Source organism: Zingiber officinale, chromosome 10B (genome assembly GCF_018446385.1).
Source record: "Zingiber officinale cultivar Zhangliang chromosome 10B, Zo_v1.1, whole genome shotgun sequence".
NCBI classification, from domain to species: Eukaryota; Viridiplantae; Streptophyta; class Magnoliopsida; order Zingiberales; family Zingiberaceae; genus Zingiber; species Zingiber officinale.
This window is the reverse complement of record NC_056005.1, coordinates 9,228,856-9,250,808: the sequence shown is the minus strand read 5'-3', so window position 1 is coordinate 9,250,808 and position 21,953 is coordinate 9,228,856. Positions and strand designations below refer to the sequence as shown.

Below are 21,953 nucleotides of genomic sequence, written 5' to 3'. Positions count from 1 at the left end.
GTACTCGCTGAAATCAAGATCATGAACGGGGAACACCCTCAAATCGCGCTCTGGCCTTTGATTGTTGGTCGCCGGAACATTGAAAGCTCATTAGAGATGAATAGATTCGATTCTCAGATCTGGGAGTGGAATGGGAGCTTCGGGATAAAGATGATGAATAGTGGAGAATGTCGCGAGGAAGAAAATGTTGAGCTCGAAGAACACTGTAGCTTCTTAAGCCTTTTAAATCAACCTTAAATCTGATCAACGGCTAAGAATGCTCTGATCTCATCTAATGGTTGGATGACTTCAAATCTGGATCAAAAGATTCGGATCTTCATCAACGGCTAAGATATGCTCTTCATTAGGTTGGATGAGTTGGATCTTCAACTGATGGCTTAGATCGGCTCCGATCTTGGATGAACGGTCCATAATGCTTTTAAAGTTTGATCACCTTGTTTATCCCTAGATTCGATCACAATTCTGATCTGATTGAATTGAATCATGATCCTTTTGATACCTACAAAGAATATATCAACTATTAGCATCAAATACCATGATTATAAGCTAATTTGCAATTAAGTCCAAAATAAATGTAATACATGAAATATGATGTAAACATAGGTTTCATCTATGAACAAGATCATTAAAAACATGGATTATGAATCAAAATAATGTACCAAAATCATGGTTATCAATCAACACACCCATAACAATCACCCCTACATTGGTTTCAAGTAATACCAACCATTCCACCATTATATAGGGTTAGGCTAATCATGAAACAAACTCCAAAACTCACCCGAAACCAATGCCTCAGTAGCTTATCCAAACTTGAAGAACTCACTACCATAATTTGGCTAAGATGCTGTGGAAATTAGTGATAGGTACCACAGTGATCAACGCCTCAGTTCAGCACAAACATCACACTTGTATCCAAATACCCAATTATGCCTTACCTGCAACGGTTCCAATCGCTTCCTCTCAACCGCTGATCCCTGGTGTTGTTGTCTTCCTACTAGAACACCTCAGATCTGCAATGTTTGATGATGATCCTAGATGTATCAGTTAGGGATAGGGCACAATGAAGTGAACAAAAGGCCACAGAAAGACCTGTACCTCCCACCTGACCGATAGCAACTGCGATTGCGTCCAAAAGCGGGGGCATGCGGGATTGGTTGCCCGTCGTCAGACGGAGTAGTCTGATGGTCATCACAGAGGAGAGAAGCCAGAGCAAGTAAATCTAGATGCCGGAAAAGAAAAATATGAGGAGGGGGAGGCAGTCCGCGGTCAAGGGCATGGAATGAAGATCGACTGACCTTTGCCTGTGGCCGAAGGGCCAACAACAGCTCCCACCAACCGATAATGACCCTCACAATTGTGGTGACCGCAACCTAGAGGGAGACGACGTGGATCTAGGGCACGACCGAGCAATGCATCGCACGTCAGCTCTAGTTTGTGGCTGAAGATGGAGATGAGGCCGAGAAGGGGGCTAGGGCACAAAAGAAGGGAATAAATGGAATCGGGCCGAGGGGCTATCGGCTTGTAATGAGGAGAGGAAGAGGAGGCGTCGCGTGGCGGCGACGGTTTGCGACGGCGATGGCGCGTCATTTCGAGGGAGGCGAGGAGCTCGGGGCGGAGTCGCAAGGCTTCGAGATCGGGCGAAGGCATGGGTGAGAAAACGGAGGAAAGAAAAAGAAAAGAAAAAAAAAAAAGAAAATTCAACTTTTCCTCATTAAAATGGGGTAGCCTAAATAGGCTTTCCCCGTGACCCAATTTTTATCCTCGTAATCTACACCATACGACCTCAGAAAAATTTTCAGAAAATTTCTAAAAATTATGAAAAATTCTGTTAAGGTTATTCCTCTATTTAACCTTGTTAATTAATATTTGTTGTCATATTTTATAAGTTGTGTGGAGGCCTTTGTAAAGTCAGGGTCTGTCTGAAAATCTCCGAGAGGTGGTGCCGGAGGAAGAGTTGAGCGCCATGGGTTAGGTCATTCTACGGCTAGAGGAAAGCTCAGGAAGAAATATTTTTCTTTCCACTCTGAGTTTGAGGATGGGAGGGGAACAAAAAAGGTAGTTTGAGTGCAGGCTTGGAGACGGAAAAGACCCTCAATGTGACTTCAACTGGTAAAGAAGCAATGGAATTAGCGGGGAGTTTAGGATATGTCGCACACTTCACAGAAGAGGACGAATCTGGACAAAATCCTTATGGAATTAGGGGTAAGTTAACAAAGGGGATGTGGAAATAACGACTCACTTCGAAAAAAAAAGGGTGAATGGGGAAGCGGAGGCCGACAATAAACTGCTCTTTGAAGGGCACATATCCTGCCGGAGGGGAAGAGACCCTATGGACCTCAGAAGGTATGATGATATGCATGGCCATAGGGATTTCATATGAGAAGCGAAGATCGTCCAGATCCATGCTAGTGAAGGTTGAAACTCCGGGAGCGTAGGTAGGCACAGGGGAATCAATGAGATGGTGTAAATGCGAAGCACAAAGGATAGAGCACAGCCGGTGCCAGAAAAAATAAGAAGCGAGACGAAAAGTTCAGTAAACCGAAGGGGGAAGGATATTTATAGCTACCAAGGGGGGCACAGAGGGCCTTGTCATCAACGCCTATCAAGCGGTTTGATTTAACGTAGCTGGTGTCAACCATAAACATAAAAGCAACAATAGTTGTAGGATCATTCTAGAAAACCGTGCCAAGGAGGCGTGTCGGAAAAAGTGGAGGTGAGAGAATGATGGAGATAAAGGTTTGTCGTATTTTCAGGAATAGGCGATGCAGTAGCTCCCTCTCGAGTATCGGGGCTTGTGACTGGGCTGGTAGCTAGATCGCGCGAAACTCGATCGAGAGCCCTGGAATAGACTGGTCAGACAAAGCAACTGACCGGGTCGCCCGATCACCAAACCTGGTCGGGACATTAAATGTACTGGTCGGGATAGATGCCTAAGCGGGTAAAAAGAAAAAACCAAAAAAACCTGACCGGTCTCGTGCCTTGACGTCTACATGAAGGCTAAGTTAGCAAAACCTCTGCAGGAGGGATAAGTACTTAACAAATTGCTTGAACATAGAAAGTGGGAAGTAGCGTGGGATATATGTGAATATACTAAGTGAACAATACATGGCACCAGGTTCATCCGCCCAAACATATGCCTTCAGTAATTTTCAAAATCCAACTATACATTCATGGAAGAGAAGGGTACAAGATAAGGCATAGCTTAATCATCAAAAGAAGGAAAGGCGTCGTCGGGAAGCTCTCGGAGACGATGACCCCTGTCCAAGAAATTGTCAGGAGGGGCTGACCAAAGGTAACTTTTCTCACAAAGCTACAACAGGGCCCCTACACCATCGTAGCAGATCATCCGGTCGATGAGGCCGCCTATCTTCACTCCAAATTCTTTGGAAGCAAGGTAGGTGGCCTTATGAGCTTCAAGACGGGCAACCTCACTGGCCTGATAATCCTTCAGCTCGTCCTTGTCCTTGTCTGTATCAGCTCGGACCAGGGCCAGCTCTTGATGTGTGGTGGCAGCTTCATCCTTGGCCTTGGAGAGGTCTGCGTGGAGGGACTTCAGGGTAGTCATGCCGACTTCCCACTGCTTTTGAAGGGTGGCTTCTCGATCAGCGTTGGCAACCGGATCTGCCTTCTTGGTTGCCAAATCCTTCTCTAGAGCAGTGTGGGCTTCTTGCAACTCCCGCAGCCGTAGAGAGACGGTAGTCAGCTCGGCTTCCTTCTCCTCCAGATCAGCCAAAATTTGGGTGTGCCTCAACCCTTCAAACTTGATCTTAGACTCGCTTATCTTTAGGGTTATCTACAAGGTCTGTACCCTCTCTGATTCCGCCTGAGTCATGCCTCTAGCGACTTGGGTCTGCTCCTCGGCAGTTTGAAGATAGGACTGCACCGGGGTTGTCAAGGGCAGTTAAATCAAAAACGCGGTTGGTGGTCATGGGAGATTCCATCTCCCGAAGGCGAGCCCTCAAAGACTCATTCTCTTACTGTAGACTAGCCACGTATTGTGATTTGTTAAGTCCCAGGGCGTAGGTCTATCAAAAGCAGGGGAGGATTAACATTAGCATTATCCCAAGGCTATGAAAAAGAAAGAAAAAACCCATCGATACTAGCCGATTGGAGAATAGGTCGGCTAACTCTAGTGGTGGGCCTTCCAAAATCTGGTCGGTGGCAGTTTTCCAGGACTCAGCTAGAGCCCCATGAAATTTCACTTGACTATAGAAGGAAGAGGTGCTAGTAGAAGGAATAGGGCCTAGCACTTGCATAGACGACAATTGGAAGGAGGAGGTGAAGGCATGCTTACTCTTGAGGTGCTCCTTGGGGCGGGAAGAAGAAGCAGGTGCCGCAGTTGGAGCAAAACGCGGAAGAGAGGGGGTTGAGGAGTCCCCGAGATGGTCTCTTACTCTGGTGCTGGTCTGCTCTGGGACATAGACGGGAACAGGAGAAGAAGTCGCAGCCTCTATCGTCGCAGAAGGGGCCACTCGGACGGGGGTTTTGGCCTTGGAGGAGGCCTGCGAGAGGGGGGGCCTCGACTGAGAAGTTTAGACTGATGGGATAACTCGCTTCCTCTTATGTAGGAGGCACAAGCTCTTTTCGAGGGCTGGAGAGGGAGCCCTCTCACCGACGACCATATCGATGGGGAGAGATGCAGTTCCCTGGGCCTCAGAGTCCCCAGATTGTTGCGAGGAAGCCTCTGATGGTGCGCCGGCCTGAGGGGCTTGAGGAATTTCCTGGCCCACCAAAATCTCTTGGCCCTGCTTCTTCAAAACATCGCTGGACAATTTAGAAGAGTCGAGGGTGTAAGCACGAAACATGGTGGTTTCTGTAAAACAAAAGGAAGATATCTCAGTTAGTGAAGACCTGGAAGTGGGGACATTGGATCTTACCAAAAGGAGTGCCCAATGACGTTCAGATAGGGTTGAGCCCAAAAGTGTGCAGCAAACTCTCTCGCATCAGCAAGGAGAGCCGAAGTTACACGCCCTTTAACTTTTCGGAAGTCGTGTGGCAGTGTGGTTGATGTTGGTGGTTGTGTAGATCAAAGGGAGTTGGAAGAGTATAGCGCCACTCAACGGGCCAAGATGCTGACTCGGGCAATTGGACATAAAAGAATCTAGACTTCCAACCATTGTTGGAAGAAGACATCCCTTTAAAAAACTTGTACCCGACCTTAGACTGCGCCATGAAAACAACCGGCTTCAAGAGTTTAAGGGTGTAAAAATGGTGGAAAAGCTGCGGGGTCGAGGGAATTTGATATATGTGACAAAGGATCACCATTCCGCACATGGCGCGGATGACGTTGGGGGTGAATTGGGACAATGAAACGTCGAAGTACCTGCTCAAAGAGAAAAAGAACGGATGGATAGGAAAGCGAAGACCGCCAAGGAGCTGATCCTTGAAAAAGGTCACAAAACAGACAGGAGGGGAGGAAGGATGGTCATTAGGCCCAGGAGGACGGAGCTTGTAGGCTTCAGAAAGTTGCAAACTCGATCGAATCGCCCTAAGGTCACTCCTATCTAAGTTGGAGCAAAAGTACGCATACCAGGGTACTACCATCTTGCCGGCCATTATAGGATCAAAAGAAGGAGTGGAAGATAGAGAAGGAAGAGTACTTACAGAAGGCAAAGGCAAGGCACGAAGAAAAAGGCGGGCAAGCGAAAGCAAGAAGGAAAAGAAAGGTCGAAGGAAGTCAAAGCGATAGGGAGCAGCGGTGGACATCCTTTAAGGTTTTTAAATCAAAACCCTTATGAAACATCGGGAAGTGTGTCGGACAACTGAAACGACATAGCATACGTCAACCGTCAGATCGAAAAGTAGAAGTAATTTGGGGTAGCGTGCAAAAAGCGTGCGTCATACATTATGATAAGTTAAGTTCATGGGGCACGTGTCATCTCCCTATGAAAGGACATTTATGATGGAAGTGACAAGAAAATGATGGAAGGGGATATGCGAACAGGAACGCCCCACCTTGTGAAGACCATGCCTCAATGATTGAAAATTCCATGCAGGTGCCTTGGGAAACGAAGAGGAAGACGACGGGAAGTGTCGATCCAAATTCGGCATCTTTACTCCTCCTCGAAATCAGAGTAAGATTTAAATTTAACTAAAGCCTTATGTATTGCACTTTGTGGTTGTAGGAGCATTAGGTTAAGCCCTCGAGTGTAATCAAGCCATGGATGCTCGTCCAAACCACTTCCTGGTCAGGCCTCCAGATTACTTCCTGGTCAGGTCTCCAGATCAAGTCCTGGTCAGGCCCCCAGATTGCTTTCTGGTCAAGTCTCCAGATCAAGTCCTGGTCAGACCTCTAGATTGCTCCTTCCTGGTCAGGCTTCTAGATCAAGTCCTGGTCAGGCCCCCAGATTGCTCCTGGTCAGGCCTCCAGATTTCTCCTTCTTGGTCAGACTTCTAGATCAAGTCCTGGTCAGACCCCCAGATTGCTTCTTGGTCAGGTCTCCCGATCAAGTCCCGATCAGGCCTCCAGATTGCTCCTTCCTGGTCAGGCTTCTAGATCAAGTTCTGGTCAAGCCTCCAGATTGCTTCCTCCTGGTCACACCTCCAGAACAACTCCTGATCAGGTCTCCAGATCAACTCCTGGTTAGACCTCCAGACTCTCACCCTAGTGTGAATTATAAGTGAGCTTTCTCTCATGACCAATGACCTCTCGATCAGGATTCCAGACTCTCGCCCCAGTGCGAGTTATAAGTGAGCATGGTCTCACGCCTCCAGACCGTCGTCCCAGTACGAGTTATAAGTGAGCTTGCTCTCACGACCAACGACCTCTCGGTCAGGATTCTAGCTCACCGCAGTATGAGTTATAAGTTAGCATGCTCTCACGCCTCCAGACTCTCGCCCCAGCGCAAATTATAAGTTAGCTTGCTCTCACTACCAACGACCTCTCGATCGGGATTCCAGACTCTCTCCCCAGCACGAGTTATAAGTGATCATGCTCTCATGCCTCCAGACTCTCGCCCCAGCGCGAGTTATAAGTGAGCATGCTCTCACGCCTCTAAACTCTCTCCCCAACGTGAGTTAGAAGTGAGCATGCTCTCACACCTCTAGACTCTCGCCTCAGTGCAATTTGTAAGTGAGCATGTTCTCACACCTCCAGGCTCTCGCCCCAGCGCGAGATATAAGTGAGCATGCCCTCACGCCTCTAGACTCTCGCCCCAGCGTGAGTTATAAGTGAGCATGCTCTCACACCTCCAAACTCTCGCTCAACGCGAGTTACTTACTCTCATTACCAATGACCCCTTGGGCGGGATTTTGGACTCTCGCCCTTGCACCTTAGCACAAGCTATAAATAAGCACACTACTGCATTTAATGACTCATGGCTCAACCTTCTACACTCTTATTCCTGGGTAGGTTATCAGCAAGTAAAGCCTTCGCTAACCTCCCTCGGGGGTTGCCTAAAGTAAAGAAGCATGGTGGAAAAGGAGCAGCATTTAAGGACATCATGGTGGAATAAGTAGACTAGAGTCTGAGTCTAGTCAGTTGGACCTGAGCCTCCTTCGACTAGACTTGGGAGGAGGCTTGTGATACGGTGTATAATGGTGGGATCCGATAAATTCATGATAGTCAAAAGTCAAGGGAATATGACAGTCAAAAGTCAAGGAGACGTGACAGTCAGAAGTCAAGGGGGTGCGGCAGTCAGAAGTCAAGGAGACGTGACAGTCAGAAGTTAAGGAGACGTGACAGTCAGAAGTCAAGGGGACGCGACAGTCAGTAGGTAGGGAAAGAGGAAGTAGGACCATGCGACGACATCAATAACATGGTTCCCGGTCGACTTCTCACAGACCAGGACCCCAGATCTGAGACACCTTTGTTGGTGCAACCTTAGGTCAAGGTTGACCTGGTTGACCCGACTCGAGGTGACTTGACTCGAGTTGTATTTTGATGTTTGACTTGGGAAGATTGTCGGTGCAACCTTAGGTCAAGGTTGACCTAGTTGAGTTGCATGTCGATGTTTGACGAGAAGAGAGTTGTATTCTTGATGTTTGACAAGAATAGGTGTTTGGGAGATTGTAGGTGCAACCTTAGGTCAAGGTTGACCTGGTTGACCTGATTCGTGAAAAGTCCAAGTATGGAGACTTGGCACTGGAAAAGTCCAAGTACGGAGACTTGGCATGGGGAAAAGTCCAATCAGGTAGCTTGGCACGCGGAAAGTCCAAGTATGGAGACTTGGCACGGGGAAAGTCCTAACTGGGATGTTAGGCAGTGTGGAAAGTCCTGGTGAGTGAAGCCAGGCAGTGAGAAAGTCCTAACTGGGATGTTAGGCAGTTGGAAAGTCCTGGTGAGTGAAGCCAGGCAGTGGGAAAGTCCTAACTGGGATGTTAGGCAGTTGGAAAGTCCTGGTGAGTAAAGCCAGGCAGTGAGAAAGTCCTAACTGGGATGCTAGGCAGTGTGAAAACCCTAGTGAGTGAAGATAGGTGAAAGTCCTGGTGAGTGAAGCCGGGCAAGGGAAAATCCAGATGGATCAAGGATGATCGGACATCTGGTGTTGAGAAGGTCAAGTAGGTCAAGGGAGTGACCGGATACTTGACACGAAGAGAAAAGTCCAAGTGGGTCAAAGGGATTGACCGGACACTTGGTGAGGAGTCTTAGCAGGTCAAGGGAGTGACCGGATGCTAAGCATGATGTACCAATAGGTCAAGGTTGACCGGATATTGGTTTGGAAGGTTTGGGACTTGGTTTGGGCAAAAACCAAGCTCTGGATCGGTCTGCAGACCGATCCAGCGATACGTTTGTGTATCTGATCGATCTGGTGACCGATCAGATAAACAAACAGAAGGCAAAGCGCAGTTCTGTGAGCTTACTGATCGGTCTGGGGACCGATCAGCATAAAGTCTTATCGGTCTCCACGACCGATCAGAGACGCAGCCGAGAGAGGTGGGATCGGTCTGTGGACCGATCCAGCTGTGGCCTGATTGGTCCACAGACCGATCAGGAAACGAACAGAAAGTTGGGCAACTTTCTGTGGAGCAATCTGATCGGTCTAGGGACCGATCAGCCCAGGGCCTGATCGGTCCCCAGACCGATCAGGAGGGTTCTGGACCGCTCAGGGTGGAGCCTGATCGGTCCACGATTCGACCGCTGAGTCACAACGGGTCGCTCCGCCTTCTCCGCTGGCTTCTTCTTCACCGTGCAGGTTCGCAGGTTATAAAAGGAGATCAAGGCTTTGGTGCTCTTTCTTCTTCTTCTTTCTTCTCTTCTGCTGAAGATTTGTGGGCTGCGATAAGAGCTCTATTGAGTTCCTTCCGAAAGCTTCGCGTGAGCTTCCCCGACTGGAACAGCTGCTGCTGTTAGGGTTTTTGAAGCTGCTGCTTCATCCGGACTCCAGTCGACGAGAAAGCAAGTTTGGTAGAGTGCTTGTGTATTCTTATTGTATTTCTTGCTTATTCTTTGTACTTGTACTCCTGTTTGCTGTTGCAAACAAGTGTGGCGAGGTTTCTCCACCCAGAAGGAGTTTTTATTAGCCGGTTTTCCGGGGACTCATCCACCGACGGATTGATTGGGTTCGTCCACCTTACGGACACGCCGAGGAGTAGGAGCATCATCTCCGAACCTCGTACATCGCTGTGTTAAGGTTTGATATTCTTCCTTTCGTTTCTAGTTTATTTTTCCACTGCGCTAACGAATTGTAGGAAGAAACGAGCGATTTGGGGCGGCTATTCACACCCCCCTCTCTAGCCGAGTACGAAGAGATCCTAACAAGTGGTATCAGAGCGAGGTCGCTCTTCGCCGGATTAACACCCGAGGGAGCACAAGCTAGAGATGGATCAACTCGGAGACGACATCACCATTCCACCCTTCTACGATCGCGACGACTTCGCGTTTTGGAAGGTAAGAATGAAATATTTTCTTATGACTAATCTTGAGAATTGGAGTTGTGTCCAATTAGGTTTCAAGCCTCCGACGGACAAGAAAGGAGAAACCCTAGAGAAGAAGGAGTGGACCAAGGAACAAGTCCACCAATCCCTAGTCAACGATGAGGTATTGAAGATTGTTGAATTTTCTTTACCTAATGATGTTTTGTGTAGGATAGGTGGATACAACAATGCCAAGGAGTTGTGGAACAACTTGGCTAAGTTCCATGAGGGGAACTCCACTTCAAGCCATGAAGAGGAGTCAAGTGAGCCAAGTAGCTCACTTCATGGAGATGTGGATTTAGAAGTTGAGGGACACTCAACATCTAAAGAAGAAGAGGAGGAGAGTTCTTCTTCAAGTTCGGAGCAAGAAGAAGCTTCTACCTCCGGAAGGGATGAAGGAGAGAGCGTTCATCCATCCTCACCTCTAGGTAACTCAAGCCATTTAGTTTCTAGCAAATTGCATATAATGTGTTTTGAGTGTAGGGAATTTGGACATTACAAGAGTAAATGTCCAAAGAAGACTAAGAAGACTCCACCGGCGCCAAAGATCAAGGAAGTCGGAGTCCCAAAACGCAAGGGCAAGGAGCACGTGGTGTGCTTCCAATGCAAGCAACGAGGACACTATAGGAGTCAATGTCCAAGGGGGAGGCAATCTCACAAGGACAAAAGACCAAGCACGTGTAAAGGGGGAGCGAAGGCAAACCCTAAGGTATCCTCTAAGGTTCATTCTTGCACTTCTAATAAGATACATGCTAGTAGTCTTATTGCAATTGTCAAGAATGATAAGCATGTTAACCTTAGAAATCAATACATGTGTTTAGGTGCTAAACATGTTAACTTAGATAAGGATAATACTAGGAAGGCCAACTCTAGGATTAACTCATCTAAGGCTAAGGAAAACCTAGGTAGAAATCCCAAGAAGACTAGACACATGCCTAGGAATATCTCAAGAGAAAATGACAAATTAACACTTGAGGTATTAGAGAGGGAAAATCAAGTCTTGAGGTCAAAACTTGATAATTTAGAAAAGGCTCTTAAAAACATGGAGAAGTCATCTCTAGGGTTTAAGAGTCAAAAACCCAAGTCCAAGGACAAGAAAGGTTTGGGTCACAAACCTAAGTCCCAAGTGGTCAAGCCCACTTATCATAGTGTTCCATTCGATTATGGAACAAAGCCTAGGGCTAGGAAGACCACCACCAAGGTCACAAGGGGAGTCACCCCTAGAGTTGATCTTGATGAGTCCCAAATGACCAAGGCTTCAAAGCCTAAGAGGGTCATTAGGAGGGTTGCTAGGGAAGTCATCCCTAGTGAATATTTAGTGAACCCAATGAGCTCACATAGATATTGGGTTCCTAGGAGCATCTTCTCTATCCCATAGATGGGTTAGAGAGTGTCAACTCCAATTAGAAGGGTAGTTAACCCAACTTTGAGGAAATTGACACTCAAGGAGCATTTTCAAGGTTTTGTTAACATTTGAAAATGAAATAGAATTACTAGTTACTCCTTGAAGAGCTAAATGTGCCTGATGGTGGAAATATCATTTTTAATCTTAAGTGGCACAATTTGAGGAAAACCTAGAGAAATACCATAATTGGGATTTTGGTTTCTCTTAGGGATATAAGGGCAATCTAGGATTAGATGTTAAATTAGCTAAGTGATTAAGGATACTTAGATAGGTAATCTAGGTACTTCATTTGTGCTAACTTACCATGATTGTTTGTCATATGCCATGTCATGACATCATATTTAATTTATGATCATTTGAAATGTCATGATAATGATTAGGTTATTTATATGTCATGCTTTATTTAAGTTTTCAAACTTTATGCCATGACATCATGATATTGGCACATGTTTTTACTTATGATATCATTTTATGCCATGTCATCATCTCTTGCATTATAATCAATGAAATTGATTTGAGGACAAACACAATTTGATATTGAGATCAAATTGGTGTTTAGAAAATGCATGAGAACTTAGCCTAAGATGACCTAAACCCATATCTCACATCAAAATTGACTTGGATGTGTTTGATACACTTTAGATGTGTGTGAGATATTAGGATCATGAGTTAGGATCAAGGTGCATAGTTCTTGTACCTAGATGAGCCTAATTCAAGAAATTGGGGATCATAGGGAAAGCTTATGTACAAGTCATGTACATATAGCCCAAAGATTGTGGTCCCAAATTAAAGGGTTTAAAATCATTTCAAAATTGATTTGAAAAACCTTGATGAAGCTTTTCTAGTGATAGCATTCATCATTGAGCAAATTGATACAAAGTTGAGGTAAACTTGAACTATTTCAAAGTTTTTGAACTTTGTATAAAGATTTGAAAATGGAACTTATTTTCACAGAAAACTATTTTTCCATGATAGTATATGTTATGAGGAATGTATCCTCAAAATTTCACAATTTTTCGAATTTTCTGGAATTTTCTAGGAGTTTCTGAATTTCGGAAAGGAAATTTCAGAAATCTGCCTATCAGAGTCTGGATCGGTCTGGGGACCGATCCAGGTAAGTCCTGATCGGTCTGTGGACCGATCCAGTGAAGCATGGATCGGTCTGCAGACCGATCCAGTAAGAACCAGAGACGAGTGCGATCTGATCGGTCTGGGGACCGATCCATGGGGTCTCTGATCGGTCTGGGGACCGATCAGAGCGTGCCAGTTTCTGATTTTCAGCTGTTGGTCTGAAATTTCAGCTGGAAGTTGGGTTTTGTGGATTTCTAAAGGTTTGGAACTCACAAGGACATTGTTGGTGCAATGGTCAAGGGGGAGTTAACCTTTAGGGGGAGTTTTACCTAATTGTCAAGGGGAGTTGACTCTTAGGGGGAGTTTTTACTCCTTAAGACTTTTGAGGATTAGTGATATGGGATTATCACTAAGTTGATTGTTGAGTTTAGTATCAAGGGGGAAATTAAGAGTTTCAATGAAAGGTATGGGACTTTCATTAGGAAGAAACTTTTGACCTTGATACTCTCCTTTTTCTTTTTGATGTGTGTCAAAAAGGGGAGAGTGTTCATTGGAGAATTATTGGAGAACCCAAGTTAGGTTATCGGGTTAACCTAAGCTAGGGAAAGAATGTCAAGGAATGTTCGAGGAAGAACATTGGAATTCTTTTTGATGTGTGTCAAAAAGGGGGAGAATTATTGGAGAACCCAAGTTAGGTTATCGGGTTAACTTAAGGGGAGAATGTCCAGAGAATGTTCAAGGAAAGAACATTGGACATTGGAAGATGGTTGGAAAACCTAAGTTAGGTTATCGGGTTAACCTAACTTGATTATGGGTTTTGTCAAACATCAAAAAGGGGGAGATTGTTGGTGCAACCTTAGGTCAAGGTTGACCTGGTTGACCCAACTCGAGGTGACTTGACTCGAGTTGTATTTTGATGTTTGACTTGGGAAGATTGTCGGTGCAACCTTAGGTCAAGGTTGACCTAGTTGAGTTGCATGTCGATGTTTGACGAGAAGAGAGTTGTATTCTTGATATTTGACAAGAATAGGTGTTTGGGAGATTGTAGGTGCAACCTTAGGTCAAGGTTGACCTGGTTGACCTGATTCGTGAAAAGTCCAAGTATGGAGACTTGGCACTGGAAAAGTCCAAGTACGGAGACTTGGCATGGGGAAAAGTCCAAGCAGGTAGCTTGGCACGCGGAAAGTCCAAGTATGGAGACTTGGCACGGGGAAAGTCCTAACTGGGATGTTAGGCAGTGTGGAAAGTCCTGGTGAGTGAAGCCAGGCAGTGAGAAAGTCCTAACTGGGATGTTAGGCAGTTGGAAAGTCCTGGTGAGTGAAGCCAGGCAGTGGGAAAGTCCTAACTGGGATGTTAGGCAGTTGGAAAGTCCTGGTGAGTAAAGCCAGGCAGTGAGAAAGTCCTAACTGGGATGCTAGGCAGTGTGAAAACCCTAGTGAGTGAAGCTAGGTGAAAGTCCTGGTGAGTGAAGCCGGGCAAGGGAAAATTCAGATGGATCAAGGATGATCGGACATCTGGTGTTGAGAAGGTCAAGTAGGTCAAGGGAGTGACCGGATACTTGACACGAAGAGAAAAGTCCAAGTGGGTCAAAGGGATTGACCGGACACTTGGTGAGGAGTCTTAGCAGGTCAAGGGAGTGACCGGATGCTAAGCATGATGTACCAATAGGTCAAGGTTGACCGGATATTGGTTTGGAAGGTTTGGGACTTGGTTTGGGCAAAAACCAAGCTCTGGATCGGTCTGCAGACCGATCCAGCGATACGTTTGTGTATCTGATCGATCTGGTGACCGATCAGATAACAAACAGAAGGCAAAGCGCAGTTCTGTGAGCTTACTGATCGGTCTGGGGACCGATCAGCATGAAGTCTGATCGGTCTCCACGACCGATCAGAGACGCAGCCGAGAGAGGTGGGATCGGTCTGTGGACCGATCCAGCTGTGGCCTGATCGGTCCACAGACCGATCAGGAAACGAACAACTTTCTGTGGAGCAATCTGATCGGTCTAGGGACCGATCAGCCCAGGGCCTGATCGGTCCCCAGACCGATCAGAAGGGTCCTGGACCGATCAGGGTGGAGCCTGATCGGTCCACGATTCGACCGTTGAGTCACAACGGGTCGCTCCGTCTTCTCCGCTGGCTTCTGTTTTCACTGTGCAGGTTCGCAGGTTATAAAAGGAGATCAAGGCTTTGGTGCTCTTTTCTTCTTTTTCTTTTCCCTACTCTTCTGCTGAAGATTTGTGGGCTGCGATAAGAGCTCTGTTGAGTTCCTTCCGAAAGCTTCGCGTGAGCTTCCCCGACTGGAACAGCTGCTGCTGTTAGGGTTTTTGAAGCTGCTGCTTCATCCGGACTCCAGTCGACGAGAAAGCAAGTTTGGTAGAGTGCTTGTGTATTCTTATTGTATTTCTTGCTTATTCTTTGTACTTGTACTCCTGTTTGCTGTTGCAAACAAGTGTGGCGAGGTTTCTCCACCCAGAAGGTATTTTTATTAGCCGGTTTTCCGGGGACTCATCCACCGACGGATTGATTGGGTTCGTCCACCTTACGGACACGCCGAGGAGTAGGAGCATCATCTCCGAACCTCGTACATCGCTGTGTTAAGGTTTGATATTCTTCCTTTCGTTTCTAGTTTATTTTTCCGCTGCGCTAACGAATTGTAGGAAGAAACGAGCGATTTGGGGCGGCTATTCACACCCCCCCTCTCTAGCCGAGTACGAAGAGATCCTAACAACCTTGGTCTAAGATATGGTAGGCAGTCGGGGGGATACTTGACCTGGATTTGACTAGTCAGGTACTCATGGCCTGGTTATATCTAGACCCAGTTCTCTTAGTAAGCTAACTCCCGGTCAGCCAATGCCCGGCCGGCTCTTGGACGTTCTCTCTACAGCTCCCGACTCCCCAAGTTTTAGGCCAAGTGTTATACCCGACATATCATCCCGAGCTGCCTTATTCATACTCGGTCGGGACAGAAGGCGATACATGACAATAAGGTCATGGAATCGTAACCGTCTGTCAAAGAATAACTGCTGAGTGTCAGGGAATATTCCAACGGTATGCGGTTATCTGTAAATGGAACCTTCCTTCAGCCTACAGGAGGAGGTCACGTGTCCTCCATCACCCGACAGGTCCTGACACCCGATATTCTCTGACATCGGTTAGCCTCCAGAGGTACGCATTGTCATATAAAAAGGGATGTTCTCTCCAGCCTTCGTCTGACTCAGATTCCGGACAGGATCACACGTGAATGAGTAGGGACAGCTGTGATGTGAGCACGCGAGGACAACAAGGACGTCTACTCACAATGGCTTGTAGAGATTTCTGGCATCTCCAGCTGAGGCAGAAGCCGACGTGATGACCGAATAGCAGGACGATGCATACCTGATGTTCGTGTGGGCAGAGAGTTGTGCCGATGATCAGACATACATGATCAACATCACCAGCGCCGACCCAACAGAGAAATAAAGGTTTAGAAGTCCGACCAAGGATCAATTGAACGTCTATAGATAGTGATCCGACGGTAACGTTGGGACAGTCGGGTTATTTGTTTGGATGACAGATCTGAGACTGACTACAATAGACCTTCTCAATCTACTTTAGGTTTAGCTTTGCACCTTCTTTGTCAGAAGGTAGGCATAGAACGACGTAGTGGTCAGTGACCTCATCATAAGACTAAGGGCGGAGGGAGGGTGGAGGCAATGGCGACGCCGTGGTGGGCCGCAGAGAATTGGCCGGTGGGTCGGCGGTGGAGAGCGATGGCCAAGGTGAGGCGGGGTCTCGAAAGAACGGAGACAATCATGTTGGCTCGGTGGAGCTCCGCGGTGTGGGGAGCTCATATTCGTTGATGGGTTACCATGGAGAAATTTCAAACCTTGAGAAAATGTTAAAAGTGTAGAGGGAAAAGTGGTTTAACTTATTCAAATTTATTATTTCAATATTATAAATTTTATTTGGTGACTTATCACGAAGTAAAATGTGATTCAAAATTTAAATTGAAATCATGTTTTTTTTTAACATATGAAGTTTAAAATAATATTTCATGTGTCAATTTTATTATAAAAATTAATTATCATATTACTTCATAATTAATAACAGTCCATATCAATAAAATTCACATATATTAATTTTTTATTATTCAATTGTAAATTTAGCATTGATTCTCATTACGAGTTATTCATCCATAATATAGGGTTATAAATATTTTTTTTATTAAAAATAATTAAAATTTTATAGTTTAAATTTGCATTATAAAATAAAAAAAAATTAGAGTAATTAAATGAATTTGAATCTCTACTAATATATAGCTTATAAAGCTATTTAATTTACAATCATTAACAAAGGAAAGGCGCGCCGTAATTTTAAACCTCAAATCCTACATTAAAGTAAATAATAATAATTTTTTAATCAAACTAAATTTAACTGAACCAAATCAATAAAAAAACTTAATTATTTAATTAAGTATTTCATATAAAGATGATGACCCTAAAAACTCATTTTAAAAAATTCATTTTATAATCTCCTAAATTTATCCATGTAATTTTTTAAAATTTTAATAAAAAATTTTAAAAGTACAAAAAAAAAAGTTAATAAAAAAAATTATAAAATTTAAAAAATGTCGCGGTCACTGAAAGCGGACCATTTAAACACATGCAATCGAATCCATATTTTACCCACCTTCCTCGACTCCATCGCCGCCGCCGCCTTTCCATTTGTCTTCCTTGCCACGGTCGGACCATCCCGACGACTCGCTGCCGCCGTAACCAGTAAGTCGACTACTCTCCTTGCCATGAGACAGATGTGTGTGCGTTACTAGTTAAAGAAACATGCGATTTGACCGTTTCAATCGTATTCTTGATCCTCCCCATCATCGAACATGTTTCTTGTTCCGTTCTTTGCAAAGGCATATGTAAAAAGAGATCCAGAGAACGCAACGAATGTAAAAAAGAAAAGAATAATCCAGTTCTTGAATCATCACGTGTTCTTGTTCTGTTATTTCTTGGTGTTCTTGGTATATATTCTTGAAAACCCTAGTCGTTAGACTTTAATTATATCTATGACTTTATTTAAAGTCGTTCGACTTTAATTATATATATTCTTGAAAACCCTAATCTCTGACTTAATTGCTGCTAATATTTTGTTGTTTTAATTGGATTACAGGCCATGGCTATGCTTTCAAATAATCCCCCCGCCGATTTCGGGAACAAAGAAGAAATGAGATTTTACACCATCTCGAACACAGTTTTCGAGATCGATGCCAAGTATGCGCCTATGAAGCTCCTTGGAGAAGGCGCTTATGGCGTCGTTTGCTCATCCATCAACCGCGAAACAAGCGAGAACGTCGCCATTAAGAAAATAAGGAATGTCTTCGAAGATCGCATCGATGCGCTGAGGACTCTTCGGGAGATGAAGCTTTTGGGGAAAATCAAGCACGAAAACGTCATTGAGATGAAGGATATCATGCTGCCTTCCACCAAGAGATCATTCGTCGACGTTTATCTTGTCTTTGAGCTCATGGATACTGATCTGGAGCAAATCATCAGATCACCTCAGCCACTTTCCGACGAGCAGTGTCAATGCTTCATTTTTCAGGTATGAATTATATAACAACGAAATTAAAGTAGATCAGAATCACATTCAATATTAATTACATGCATGTTGCCTAAGGTACAATGAATTTAATTATTATTTGTGCATGCAGCTGCTTCGAGGATTGAAGTATCTCCACTCGGCGAACGTAATTCACAGGGACTTGAAGCCAGGGAACCTTCTGGTCAACAGTGATTGTGAACTTAAGATTGGCGATTTCGGACTGGCTCGCACTAAAAGTCTGAGGGGTGAAGGAATGAACGGCTACGTCGTCACGCGTTGGTATCGTGCGCCGGAGTTGCTCGTTTGCTCTGATAGCTACGACGCTGCCATCGATATGTGGTCAGTTGGATGCATCTTCGCTGCGATACTCGGGCGCAAACCTCTCTTTCCGGGCACTGACAGTGCCCACCAGCTCGAGCTCATTCTCAACACTCTCGGCGTTAACCATGATGCTGCTGATTTCGACTTCGTCACTCATCAGCCAATTCGAGACTACATCGACTCGCTCCCGGATAGTCCAGGCGTTCCCTTCGCCAGTATGTTCCCCGATGCCAATCCACTGGCCGTCGACTTGCTGAAGAAGCTGCTCGTTTTTAATCCGGCAAAGAGAATCAATGCTACGGAGGCATTAGAGCACCCTTATATGGCTCAGTTGTATGACCCTCTGCTCGACCCCGCTGCCAAGGGCCCCATTGATCTTGGCTTCGATGATGATCTCGGGGAAGACAAGATCAGAGAGATGATATGGGAGGAGACGCTCTGCTATCGCCCAGGAAAAGCTGCTCTCTGACTCTGACCGTTTGCATGTCTTGACAGAAGGGAAGACTTGAGGCTAGCTGTTTTATGTATGTATTTAGCACACAGCTGTGCCACAACGTAGTTTTTGTGGCTACCTTTTTTTTTTTTCCTTTTCTTTTGACATGAATATTTGTTGAACAATTGTAAAAAGAGATAGTCGAATACAAGAACATTTTATTTACTGACATGAAGGGAAAGGAAATTGGGAATAACTGTAATCAAGCTATCAATACATTCTCTGAAAAAAAAAATGAACAGAGAGCATTTTGAACAAGCTTTTAATCCTTACAAAAAAGCTTGAAATCTTGAATGCAAGTGCCGAACGGCAAGCAGTTGGCCGTTCTTAATTAGATGAGCCTCAGTTCATATTCTCCCGCCATTGTGATGTATCTCACCCAAGGTAGAGCTTGGTATCCACTCTTCTCGATGATTTTAAGGTAACGAACCTAAACAATCGATGACAATGATGCATTAACCGTAGGTTAACATAATCCAATAAAGTTATTGTGAAGGAGAAAAGTACCTGTATACCAGACACGGTGAAAGTACCTCTTCGCGGTGATACTAGGAAGACTAAATTCTGCCCTACACATGTATTCCTAAGTACAGAGGAGAATACCAGTGTGGTCATCAAAACATGTACATGAACTTCACAGTAATTAGATGCATCATTAACTTTATCCAGGAAAAAAAAAAATTGCGTCAAACCTTGCCACCAGGAAAAGATTTTACTTTCCAGACCAATGCATCATTTTCTGGAGCATATGAAGCAGAACCCATGGATGTCCGAATGTTGGGATTGGTGGCATCTGAAGGCACAGGCAACTCAATTTCCACATTTGTGGCAGTGCTGTATGGCAAGGAAGTGGTGATCGAAATTTCTCAAAAATGAACACGATGAACTCTCATATGTAAAATGCAGAATAGAAGGTGTGATCATCTATATGATAATTCACAAAGGTCAGTGAGCCAGCACCTTCATCCTTGAACTGACTTCTTGCCTTAATTGTGATCCCTACGCGGCTTCTTGAGTGCCTCTCAACTTGAGCCTCCACCCACAGTGGAGGTTTTACCTGAATGATGTGGGCAACGCCTACACAGATAAAATAAATAATCTATAATACAGGGAAGCCTAAACTTTCACAATTTTCTTTCCGAGTAACAGAAACAATTCACCATAACCTGAGTGCTGAGTCTGTATGTCATTAGGTCAAAAGACCCACCCATCAGGTGGTATGAAAGATATTGCCCTGTCATTCTCAAAATGTGCCAATCGCACATACCTTAAATGATAGTATAAAATCCTCAAACAAATAATGTCTATACAATCATAATTACAGTCGAATGTCTCGAAATTAAAAGAAAAAAAATTAATTATATTATTGAATCTAAAATTGATATATAGAAATACAGAGTATAAAGTCTTATATAGTTAATTTAAGAAATTTTAAACTCTCTAAATTACCCTAAAAGCTATAAACAAATAAATATATAATCTAACATCCCCCTCAAACTCACGATGTTATAGATAGAAGAATTAAGAGTTTGTCAGATAAAAAATGAAAACATGAAGCGGAATGTGCCTTGATAAACATATCAACAATCTGTACCTTTGAAGGAACAAAAGATAATGTAATGGTGTCAATCTGAAGATGGTGACGAATAATATGACAATCAATTTCAATATGTTTCGTCCCCTCATGAAAAACTGAATTGTGTGTAATTTGAATAACACTCTGATTATCACAATATAACAAAGTAGGTTTATGAAGAGAGACACTCATATTTGCAAGCAACCAACACAACTAAACTATCTCACAAGTAGTTGAAGTCATGGCACGATACTCAACTTCTGTGAAAAATCTAGAAACACTACAAGAAAAACCCTCATAGACATCGGTGGAACAACAACGGTTTTAAGCAAAAATCGATGTCTTTGAGTATTTTACACCAGTTTTTCCAAAAATCGATGTCTATAAGCACAGATTTTCATTCATAGACATCGGTTTTTTAAGCTGATGTCTATGAGTGTTTTTTTTTATTAATAGACATCGATTTTAACAGCGGTTTTTAAAACCCGGCGTCTATGATAAAATAAAATAATTTAATTTTCCCACCAATACTTAGCCGAAATTTGCAACACTTCACTCTTTCCTCCAAATCTAAACCTATATCGTGTCGTCCACCGTATACCGTTGCAACGCCGCCACCACTTTCCTCCTCGCCGCTAGCCGCCCGACCATCTCTCTCAGCCACATCTCCCTCTTCCCCTTCCTAGATCGACGCCCCCTCCTCTCCCGATCAGGATCAACACACGATGCCCTTGCTTCTCCGTCCAACCACACCGCATCTCCTCCAACTCCACCCTTAGGTTGAGAAGAGGAGCCCTTCATTTTATAGAAATGCTCGCTGTTAAAAGGGCAAGTCAGCGACAGCAGCGGAGCATCGGCGAAGGGTTCATTTTCTCGCTCTTCAAGACACTCGTTGCTTTGTTGCGGTGCTCTCTAACACATATTTCTCGTTTCCTGAGGAGGAACAATGGCTAGAAAAGGGCTTGATCATCTCACATTTGTTCTTCGTCGGCGATCGCCCTCAAACTGAAGAGGAGAGAGCCACGACTTCGCAACAACTGCTCACTTCCCCTTTCTTCCTCCTCCTTCGCTCCTGGTTACGATCTACTTTCCCTTATATTCTTGTACAAATGTTGCTCTCCATAAGGGAAAAAATAAGGGTTTTGTGGAAGCGATTTATGATTTCTGCACAGTGTTTCTTGTAGGCAGGAAAAAAAAGAGGGGATTTCTCCCCCTTAAAACGAGTTGCTTTTGCTTTGATTTTTTATTTTTTCTGTCGATGTTTTGTTTTTAGAGAAAAGGAATTACTTCCCTAAAATCTACCCTTTGATTGATGGTTAGAAATCTATTTTCTTCCCTAAAATCTACCATTTCCGTTTGCATTTTCGTTCCTTTAATTTACTAAGCAACTAAAGTTTACCAACTTATCAACAGTTTGATTAAACAAGCTCACATTGGCTATTTGAGATCCAATCTCATGGAGCTTTTACTCACTTAAGCTGTTTTCCCTGTCTCAACCCTCGCCGGAGAGAAGCGAGGTGCAAAATCGAAGACAGCGGTCGTTCCCGCCCCCGTTCGCGTTTCGCCGCCGATCCTCCTGGTGGCCGCCATCTCTAAACCCTAAAATCTCTTCTTTTGGTCGGCGCAATTCGATCTCTCTTCAAAACA

At 44.6% G+C, this 21,953-nt stretch overlaps 1 protein-coding gene across 1 annotated transcript; it reads left to right on the top strand.

The window, feature by feature from the left end:
- The first annotated feature begins 17,487 nt into the window (after nt 1–17,487).
- On the top strand, nt 17,488–18,706 carry LOC122028926 (mitogen-activated protein kinase 4-like). Its single transcript, XM_042587899.1, has 2 exons — nt 17,488–17,916; nt 18,026–18,706. The coding sequence occupies exons 1-2, from the start codon at nt 17,488–17,490 to the stop codon at nt 18,704–18,706; spliced, it is 1,110 nt and encodes a 369-aa protein (XP_042443833.1).
- The last annotated feature ends 3,247 nt before the right edge of the window (nt 18,707–21,953 follow it).